Genomic DNA, 10,868 nt, shown 5'->3' with positions numbered 1-10,868 from the left:
TTACAAATGTGCCAAGGGCAGCCCTGCTGCAGTTTGGGGGGCCTCCTGCTCATTTTGCTGAGTGGGGCCCTGGACTTCTGCTCCTCAGTCCTGCCCTGGGGGCACCCATGTGCTGATTTCCACAGCGATGGGCACACGGGCCGCCATAACATGCGCACGCCGCGCTGTACCGAATGCGTAAGGGGTTGCATTTAGGAATCGCGTACCTGCCTCGGGTTTGCCCCTTCCCTCCTCCCCGCCCCGCTCCCCTTGCCCTGTACCTTTAAAGAGATAAAAAGAGAAAGCTCCGCTATCTTGATCGCACCAGCCCAATCAACCCCTTTTGCATCCATAACAAGCACCCCAGCGGGGGAGCCCAGCACTTAAAGGAGATCTAGCCAGGCCCCTCTTTGAAATCATTCAATCTATTTTAATGATTGGTTCGCTCCCCGACTTCAAAGGCGCCTCCAATCGCCACTCCTGATAGGCTGAAGGGAAGCCAAAAAAACAAAAAGGAAAGGAAAGAGGGGGAGGCAGGGGATTGGAGTATGATCACAGGAGGAAAAAGATGTAGACTGAGGAGGAAAAGAGGAATTTCAGAGAGAGGAAGAAGCGGGCTGTTTTCCCACCTCTATCCGAAGACCCTGCGCTCCCTCCATGGATAGTTTCGGGTGACCCTTGATGGAAACTGCCTTTGCAGAACTCGGACATCACACACTCCTCCTTGCAGGTAAGGAGAGTCTGCGAGGGGGCGGGAAGAGTAGCCGCATTGGTTGGTTGGCTGGTTGACTGAGTGCAGGAATCCAACAGGTGATGATGCTCTCTGCACAAAGGTGAAGCAGTGGGGAAAGCTTCACCTGTTGATTTTTCTGCCTGACAAGCAGTTGTGAAAGAGCACAAGTGGAATCAGCTAGGAGTGGGAGGAGAAATTGCAGCCTCTTCAGAAATAAATTCCATTAAGATCAGTGAAACGTACTCTCAAGAAAGTGTACAGAGGACTGCACTCTCAAGAGTGGCAATAAAATAAAGAGATTTTAGTATGGGAGAGGTACAGAAGTTTCGTTGTGATTAAAATGCTTGTGGCTCTCCGATTATGATAATGATGAGACGCTCAAAGGAGCATAACAAGGGGCATGCAGGGGGGGAGCAGAAACAAACTAAATAACAACTATAATCTTATTGGTCAGGACTGGTATAGCTCTGATTTGGCATTCTCTTAAAATTTCAAAACAGGGGAGTTGGTAGGTTTATTTGGTTATTATTGGTGTGTAAACTTTGGAATTGCACAGAACTCTTTGCTATGCAGAATGTCAAGGTGGCTCATTCCTGGAATCTGTGGAATCAAAACTCCCAGGGCTGCAAGGGATCTGAAAAGCATCCAGTCAGACCCTGCAGGATCCGCCATGCATTTAACCTCAAGGACTCTTGCTTTCGAAATCACTTAAACTTCTCTTGATCATAGGCTTCTCACACCAAAACCACATTCCCATTTCAAGAAATAGCCTGTCAATCACTCTGAAGGATAAGTGTAGATTCAGAAATGTGTGCCTATCTTACATCAAAATACACTGGTCCTGGGGTGAGGCAACTGAGGATTTAGACAAAACAAACAGGGGGATCCTTTACCTTTGGACTCTGCAGTGATTTTGTTGGGATATTTGGATGGAAAGGGTAGCAGACCACCAGTAAAGCTGGTTTTTGCTTTTGTGGTTTCATTTAGGATCTTGGTTCCACAAGAATTGGAAAGTGCAAGCCTCCCTACTATGTGTGAGTGGTTATCCAAAAACCTAGAAATCAAAATTGTTAAATTTGATGTATAATGTTTAGTTTAAAGGTAGGAAAATAATGTCTTGAATTCAGGCAACATTTTAAAATATTTGCTCAATTTGGGACCCAAATTTTGGACAGATGATAATAAAAACCATTCCTATTTATTATGATGTATCATAAATATTGATTGTGTCCCAATATTTGTTTTTATTTTAAAAAGTTCTAATGCAGGTACTGCTTTATCTGTTTTCTTTTGTGAGGTCAGAACGGTATGAACTGTTTATACACAATCTCTACAGTAGACAAAAGAAAACAAGATGTCTCTCGATAATTTTATTATCACACGTAGCTTAGTACTATGATCTGCTTTCTGCTTTGCTTGCAGAAAGTCCAGGGAGCAAGGATTTGATAGCAAGTGATGGAGAGTTGCTGCCAGCCAGAGTAGGCAGGAGTAGACCAGCCTCCCCCAACCTGGCACTCTCCAGATGTTGTTGGGACTTCAGCTCCCATCAATCGCAGACAGCGCAGTCAGTGGTCAGAGGTGATGGGAGGACACCAAGCTAGGGGAGAAAATACTTGGCTAGATGGGCAAATAGCCTGAGCTCTGTTATAAGACCTTTCTATGTTCCTGTGAGGGTGTACAGTCAATTTTTTCATGCTTGGATCAAGCTCATTAAACTGTGTGCAGCTAAAGGTCTAATAATAATAATAATAATAATAATAATAATAATAATAATAATAATTTATTTCACACTTCTGAGAAAGTGCTTAAATTCATTATCTCAGTTATCTTGACAATAGGCTTGTAAGGCATTATTACGTATATTAATTATTATACTAATATCATTATATTACCTCCATATTGGAGATGGGGACTGAGATCAAAATATAATGCTTGTCTCAAAAAGCCGCCGGATGCATTCTTTGCAGAAGGAACTTCCTGGTGCCATCCAGCCCAGTATAATGGATGTACCTAATAAGAAAACAAGTTTCTGGGGGGTTTTTTTAGGGGGGAGGGTGTCTGCTCAGGGAAGTAGCCTTTAATTTATTTTGGAGAGGGTGGCACCACCTTTAAATGAATAAATGTTGTTTCTGGGAGATAAATTCTGTTTTCTGAGAGCTGCTAGAAGCAGCTTTGACACTAGAGGCATGGAACACTTTCCACTTCCAAACTGAAAATGTAAGTTTATTTACAACTGCAGTCCGACAGCACAATCCTATACATGTATACACAGGAAGGAAGGCCAATTTCCAAAATCCCTCCATTGGGACTTACTCCCAGGAAAACTGGGACTCAATCCACATACACTGACAGTTGTTTATTCATTTCTGACTTGGTTGCTGCAACTCTGCCTGCTGCTGTTAGGCTCAGAATTAGATCTGCCTTCCTTCTAGGGATAAGCTCCTTTGTTAGGCTCAATAGTAATAATTGGGTATATTCACTTCTTACATGACTGATAATGTCTTTTTGCATCAGAGTCTTTGAATCCCTGCCAAGACAGATCCAAGTTCTGTGCCATTCTATATCAAACTTTGGATACCAGCACTACGAAAAAGGTCCCCCCCACCAGATTAAGATGTGAGACACACTCCACCTAAACATTTGAAGAGATACATGTTTCCTCAGTCAGCTTCCAGAACAATGAGTGGGCATCTTCCCCACAACTGCAAAGTAACCCAGTTAATATTCCCTCCTGGAGTTCCCTCAGAAATAAGTCTCCTTGAATTCAATGAAGCTTACTTCATAGTAATTGTGCGTTAGGAATTGTAGCATTAATATTGTATTCAGGGTGTGCCTGTAATTGCCAGATATCTGGGACAAGCAACAGGGGAAGGGTGGGTATCGTGTGGCCCTCAAACAGCTGGAGGGCACCACTTTGGCGACCCCTGTCTTTTGCTTGCCCCGGGCATTAATTTTTCAGGAGCACCTAGTTGACCACTAGAATGGATCGCTGGTTTTGTCCTGCACAGGGAGTTCTTTTGTGCATATAATCTCAACCTTCTGGCAGATGATTATTCCTGTGCTAACTAAAGAACAGCAGTTCCACAGGGAAAGGATTTTGCTGATGTTCTAACATGAGGCTGATGATGGGCAGTGAATGCTTAACTATCTCCTTGCAGATCTGAGGGATAAGAAACAAAAAGGAGGAAGGAGGTATCTATGTTAAATACTTTGTAGTAGATAGGTAGCCGTGTTGGTCTGCCATAGTCAAAATAAAAAAATTCCTTCCAGTAGCACCTTAAAGACCAACTAAGTTAGTTCTTGGTATGAGCTTTCGTGTGCATGCACACTTCTTCAGAACATGTAGTTGTCCTCAGGGTCTCTACTGTAAGTCCCTTCTAAACAAGGCTCAATCAAGATCATAGAATCGTAGAATTCTAGAGCTGGAAGGGACCCCGAGGGTCATCTAGTCCAGCCCCCTGCAATGCAGGAATCTCAAATGACAAATGCCCGTCCAACCTCTTGCTTAAAACCCTCCAAGGAAGGAGACTCCGCCGCCTCCTGAGTCTATTCTGCTGTCGAACAGCTCTTACGGTCAGAAAGTTATTCCTGTCATTTCGTTGGAATCTCCTTTCTTGTAACTGAAAGCCAATGGTTTGGGTCCTACCCTCCAGAGTAGGAGAAAACAAGCTTGCTACGTCTTAGCATGAGCCAACAGTGTGATGCAGCAGCAAAAAAAGCTAATGCTATTCTAGGCTTCATCAACAGATGTATAGTGTCCAGATCAAGGAAAGTAATAGAATCATAGAATCATAGAATCATAGAGTTGGAAGAGACCACAAGGGCCATCGAGTCCAACCCCCTGCCAAGCAGGAAACACCATCAGAGCACTCCTGACATATGGTTGTCAAGCCTCTGCTTAAAGACCTCCAAAGTAGGAGACTCCACCACACTCCTTGGCAGCAAATTCCACTGTCGAACAGCTCTTACTGTCAGGAAGTTCTTCCTAATGTTTAGGTGGAATCTTCTTTCTTGTAGTTTGGATCCGCTTCTCTGGAGCAGCAGAAAACAACCTTTCTCCCTCCTCTATGTGACATCCTTTTATATATTTGAACATGGCTATCATATCACCCCTTAACCTCCTCTTCTCCAGGCTAAACATGCCCAGCTCCCTTAGCCGTTCCTCATAAGGCATCGTTTCCAGGCCTTTGACCATTTTGGTTGCCCTCCTCTGGACACGTTCCAGTTTGTCAGTGTCCTTCTTGAACTGTGGTGCCCAGAACTGGACACAGTACTCCAGGTGAGGTCTGACCAGAGCAGAATACAGTGGCACTATTACTTCTCTTGATCTAGATGCTATACTCCTATTGATGCAGCCCAGAATTGCATTGGCTTTTTTAGCTGCCGCGTCACACTGTTGGCTCATGTCAAGTTTGTGGTCAACCAAGACTCCTAGATCCTTTTCACATGTAATAGTGCCACTCGATTCTGCCTTGGTCAGACCACACCTGGAATACTGTGTCCAATTCTGAGCAACACAATTTAAGAAGGAGGTTGAAACATGTGCACAAGCTGGAAGGTGTGCAGAGGAGGGCAACCAAGATGATCAAGGATCCGGAAACCAAGCCTTATGAGGAAAGGTTGAAGGAACTGGGTATGTTTAGCCTGGGGGAAAAGCAGATTGAGAGGAGATATGATAGCCATCCTCAAATATCTCAAGGGCTATCACAAAGAAAATGGAGCAAGCTTGTTTTCTCCGGCTCTGGATGGTAGGACTTGAACCAATGGCTTCAAGTTACAAGACAGGAGATTCCAACTAAACATCAGGAAGAACTTTCTGAAGGTAAGAGCTGCAGGTTGTGGACTCTCCTTCTTTGAAGGCTTTTAAGCAGAGGTTGGATGGCCATATGTCCTAGATGCTTTATCTGAGATTCCCGCATTGCAGGGGGTTGGACTAGATGACCCTTGGGGTCCCTTCCAATTCTACAATTCTAGGATTCTTTGATCTTCCATGTGACCTTGAGATATTTGAAGATGGCTATCATACCTCCTCTCAGTCTCCTCTTTTGGTGCCCAGTGTAGAAAAACCAGCTGGCCGCTCTGATCCCTCATGTTGACAAAAAACACAATTTTGAAAAATGGACAGTTTGCTGTTGTTACACTGGGGCTTTTTTATGTGTGTGAAAGCATCTTAACATTTTTTTTGCACAAATGAAATAAACTCCGTCATGGACACAAGCCCTTTGGTTATCATATGGACAAAATACTGCTTTTGGCTCCTTGTGAGTGGGTAGTGCTTCTCCCCAAACCAGTTTTTTTTAAAAAAGAGAGATCTAGGTCTTTTTTGGATGATCAGCCAAAATACGCTTTAAGAAAGTCCAGCCTTTCTGGATTTGCAGGGCTGTCCCACATTCAGAGGTATGGAACCCATACCTAATCTATGGGGGACTAGGAATGGTATAGCCATGCTACAGTAAGGGATCGTGTTCATCACTTTTTTGGAAAATGAATAAACTTGTCAGAGGGAGGGGGAAATCACATAAAAAATTTAAAACAAAAACCTCTCCAAAATGCAAAAAGTTCACAGAATTGCGGGATATTATTTTAGAAATGCCATGTTTGCTGTATTTCCCGGGGACTCCTGAACTCCAGTGGATAGAGCAGAGAACAGTTCTGTCATTTATTATTATTATTTTTAAAATACATTAATATATATGTATTAATTAATATATGTATATATCAAAAAAATAGAAAGAGTTCACAAAATTATATAGTTCACATGGGTAAAGGGGATTGTGCCATTTAGAATTGTCACCAGCACCTTCTAATAGAATTCTGTAACCCCCATACAGTGATGGGAGATGAACAGCAGGAATTGGTGCCTGGAAGTGGGCAGCAAGACTTCAAAAAGTGTTGGCCCTGGTACAGAGAGGTGGGAGGGGTCATTTGCTGCCACTTCAGGTAGAAAACTGTCTTGGGCTACCACTGTCCAGCTTGCTGAATTTGGGCAAGATTTGGGCAAAATGAAAGAACAACAAATCAATAGTTATTTAATTTATTTATGTATTTTTACTGCCACCAGGGGAGGAGGGGAGAGATGGGGGGGGGGTCAGTCTCTGGTGCCAGTCACTAACGTGACTTGCCTTGGGTACTATGTGTCTTGACTTTTGGATGTTGGGAGACAGGGGTGCCATTTGCTCTTTCACCTCAGGCAGCAAAATGTCTTCGACCAGCCTTGACCCCCCACAGCATGAAAGATACTTTGAGCACAGCCAGTTTGGAAATTTGAAAGCTTCCAAAAACACAGAGGGAAACAAAGTCCCTTTTTCCTCTCCCTCATTTATATCTGCTCATTTCTTTGCTTTGTGGCTAATTTGCTTTTTAACAGAAAGGGTAATTTAGAGGTGGAGAATTTAGAGGTGCATGGAAAAAGTTCCAGGTTCTGTCTCCAGGTGTGGCTGGGAAAAGACTCCTGGCTGAAACCCTGGCGAGCCACTGCCAGTCCGTGTAGCCAGCACTGAGCTCAATAGACCAAGGGACTGACTGTGCATAAGGCGGCTTCATGTGCTTCTGTTTAGGAGAGGAAGGCGCTGGGAAGATTATTCTGGCTCCAGATAGTGCAAGTGAAATAGTAACCCTTTGTTCCCATATAAACTTGCAGGGAGGTATGTCTGTGGATTTAGGAACATTTAACCTGAAACACAGTTGTAAGAATCCACTGGAAGTAACATTCTGGTAATAATAAGAAATACTAGTTGTAAAAATACAAAAATTGTAGATAGCTGTGTTGGTCCAGGAGCAAAAATCCCAAATCTACTGTAGGGCAATACCTTTATAAGGTCGGGTCAAAATACCAAAAAGTCATCAGAAACATTTGGAGTTCTCCAATATTCAGACTGGATATTAGCCAAAATTGGTGGGGTCAGTGAGGGAGGGAGGAAGAGTAGGGCATTGTGTTAAAATTCTAAAGAGTATCGTCTGTGACATTATTATTATAGCACACAGGAGAAGTTCTGTGGTCATCATTTTCTTCTAGGCTTTGCTAGGAAGTTTTACGTTGCAGCTTTTCCTTATGTTTTTTGTTTTGTTGTTTTGTTGTATTTTGTATTTTTTTTAATACGTTCTGTACAATTGTTTTTTTCTGTGGGTTTTTCTTTTTTCTTTTTGTAAGACATCCAAAGCATTTTATCGATGCTGTACTTCTTCTCTATTTTGTTTGTTTGATTGGCATCTGGCCTGAAGAAGATTCCGGAGAACTCGAAAGCTTGTTCATTTACTTGGTAACATTTTTGGCTGATCCTAAGGTACTACTCTAGAATAGCTTTTGTTTGTAGACATATTCCTGTACGAGAGCCAGTACCAAAAGCGAATAGCACACTTATGAACTGGTTGCACTTCTGAAACCAGTCTCTTGCCACCTGTGGTACACGAACATCTGTATTATGTTCTAAGAATATTCCCAGGTGCCCTGCCTTAGTGGTGCATCTGCTCAGTATCTGCTTTGCCCCATATGGGGAGGTGAGGGTCAGGAATGATGGCCCAGTCACAGTTCCTGTTGTAGCAGCTGCTGAACAAAGCCTGGAGCTTGACAACTCCTTTCTTCTGACAGCTAATGCAAGTAACAGTGAAGCTCAATGTCACATAGCACTCCTGAAGCAGTGGAGATCTCTCTCTCTCTCTCTCTCTCTCTCTCTCTCTCTCTCTCTCTCTCTCTGTGTGTGTGTGTGTGTGTGTGTGTGTGTGAGAGAGAGAGAGAGAGAGAGAGAATGAATGCAGTTACCAATTGTAGTGCTGGAATGGGGAACCTGTTCCCATACAGATGTCCTCCCACCAGTTCCAGCCAACATGGCTGGTTCTTTGTTCCCCATCCCTGCTGTATTGCTAGCCATGTAGCCATTCTAGCAGGGACAAAGAGACATTTATGGGAGATGAGGTAGTCTACTTGAGCAGGGTTTCGGGCCCAGAACGATTATGTTTTAGGAATTAGGGATTATTGAAGTCAGTGTTGTTGCTCAGTCCTTTTTCCTTCTCTCTGCTTCAGGGCTGGACCTGCAACTCCTCTCCAGAGGACGCCACTGCCTGCCACCCCAGCTTGACTTTTGCAGCAGTGCCCACTGCTCCCCATTTATCAGCAAGCAGTTCAGGAGCTTATGAATCTGTGGGGATGTTCCAGCTCTGGAGCAATGAGGTCCCACCAGGCTCACACCCAACCATGGCTTTTGGGCTGCCCAAGGTTCCCTACCACGGCCAAGGGCCAGCCAGCAGTGGCTCTGCCCATGAACTGCCCCTGACCCCGCCAGCTGAGCCCACCTACTCCTTTGAGCTGTCGCCTGTCAAGATGCTGGCACCCACCATGCCACCCTCTTATGCCTTCCCAGAGGCCCAGGACTTCTCCAGCTTTTTGCAAGGGCCCCGGCCTTTGGGCCCAGCTCCTCCTCCAGGAACCACCTCCACGGATGATGGCCCCTGGTGGAGCCTGCAGCAACCAGGCAACTTCTCTCTGGGCCGGCCGCTGGTCCTAAGCCCCCAGCCCCCTCTTGCTGCTCTCCTGCAGGGCACTCCCAAGGGGCTCCTGGGTACCACTCGCCGCTGCCGCCGCTGCAAGTGCCCCAACTGCCAGGCAGTGAATGGAGCCAGCGAGGAGCCAGGCAGAAAGAAGCAACACATCTGCCACCTGCCAGGCTGTGGCAAGGTCTATGGCAAAACATCCCACCTGAAGGCCCACCTCCGCTGGCACGCAGGCGAACGCCCCTTCATCTGCTCCTGGCTCTACTGTGGGAAAAGTTTCACCCGCTCGGATGAGCTGCAGAGGCACCTTCGGACGCACACAGGCGAGAAGCGCTTCGGCTGCCAGCTGTGCCCCAAGAGGTTTATGCGGAGCGACCACCTAGCAAAGCATGTCAAGACCCACCAAGGAAAGCGAATGCGGGGCATGGCCATGGTGGCGGCAGCAGTGGGCATCAAGCAGGAGTGATGCTGAGGGGATGGAGGGGACAGAAATGGAGCCCAAAGGGTGGCGGTGGGTTCAAGGAAGCAATGAGAAGACTGGGGTGCTCCTGAGATAATTTCACTCCCTGTCCCAGTCGGCGGCACTGCCAGCCTATTCACCTCCTGAGTCAGTCCCCCCGCCCAAGGGATCACAGGAACTGTAGCTTGGTGAGATGCTGTGGATTCTTGGGCCCTGACATTCCATTGGAAAAGGGGGTTAAATCAATTTAAACCAGAAGCGTTGAAATGCACTCTCACTGGCTTAGAATCCCCTCTTCAAATGCATGCATTGAAATGCTGGAGAAAGCCTACCTGCCCACATCCGTATCTACAAAGCTACAAGTGAATGCAGACTCCTATCTCCATGCCGGTACTGACGAGGGGGTTGAACTCAATTCAGCATGCTTGTTCTATGCAAGCCACATACCAGCACAGGTGGACACGGTTCATCCAGAAGCAGTAGTCTTCAACCAGCCTTGATCCCCATATCACCACCAAATGCATATTATTCACAGCACAGCACTGGGGGGGGGGGGGAATATCCCCTATGTCTATAAACACTTGATATTGATCCATGGGAATTTGAAATATTTCCCCAACTTTGTGTTGGCCTCTCTCCTACAAACCAGATCCTTGCTTCAAAACATGCAATGCTGGTATCTGGGACCTTGAATGGTTTTTGCAGTCCTCTTTCCATACCACATGGTTCCCATGCTTTGTTTTTCACTACAAGGGGTAGTTCATGCACACAGTTGAGGTTCCTGGACTGTACACTTCGGACAGCAGGTGGGGATTTTCATCCCAGTGTTCTCCCTCACCCCATATGATGATTATATATAATATCCTGCTTTGTAAACTGGCATTCAATCACAGTTCCTCATTTCAGAGAAAATGGGAAAGTCTGGTTTAAACACCCAAGATCCGCAGTGTGCACAGGGTGGAGGGGAATGAGCAAGTGGGGGGCGGCAGAACCTGATGCTGGTTCCTGACTTTATTAATCATGATAGATGCAGTTGGGTGAAGTTCTAGAAAGGCTAGAGTGTGGGGGAAGGACAAGGTGGTGGGGAGGTGGGCACTGTGTGTCTGCACTGAGGCTAATGCGGCACTCCTGCCAGTTCCTTTGCACAGCACCAACCTTCGTGCACTGCCTTTCCCCTCCCATTCTCCCTTCCTGGAAGGAGCAGCAAAG

General features: G+C 45.7%; 1 protein-coding gene across 1 annotated transcript; it reads left to right on the top strand.

Annotated features, from left to right (window-relative positions):
- The first annotated feature begins 542 nt into the window (after positions 1 to 542).
- LOC310699318 (transcription factor Sp5-like) lies at positions 543 to 10,471 on the top strand. The gene is made up of 2 exons (XM_083486961.1): positions 543 to 709; positions 8,733 to 10,471. Exon 2 carries the CDS (start codon positions 8,856 to 8,858, stop codon positions 9,663 to 9,665), a length of 810 nt encoding a protein of 269 aa, XP_083343087.1. The 5' UTR covers positions 543 to 709; positions 8,733 to 8,855; the 3' UTR covers positions 9,666 to 10,471.
- The last annotated feature ends 397 nt before the right edge of the window (positions 10,472 to 10,868 follow it).

This window comes from Podarcis liolepis (genome assembly GCF_965112155.1).
Source record: "Podarcis liolepis genome assembly, chromosome: 2".
NCBI lineage: Eukaryota > Metazoa > Chordata > Lepidosauria > Squamata > Lacertidae > Podarcis > Podarcis liolepis.
This window is presented reverse-complemented; position numbering and strand designations above follow the sequence as displayed.

Coding starts and splice junctions, on each gene's coding strand:
- LOC310699318 (XM_083486961.1), top strand. CDS start 8,856: ATGTTCCAGCTCTGGAGCAATGAGGTCCCACCAGGCTCACACCCAACC.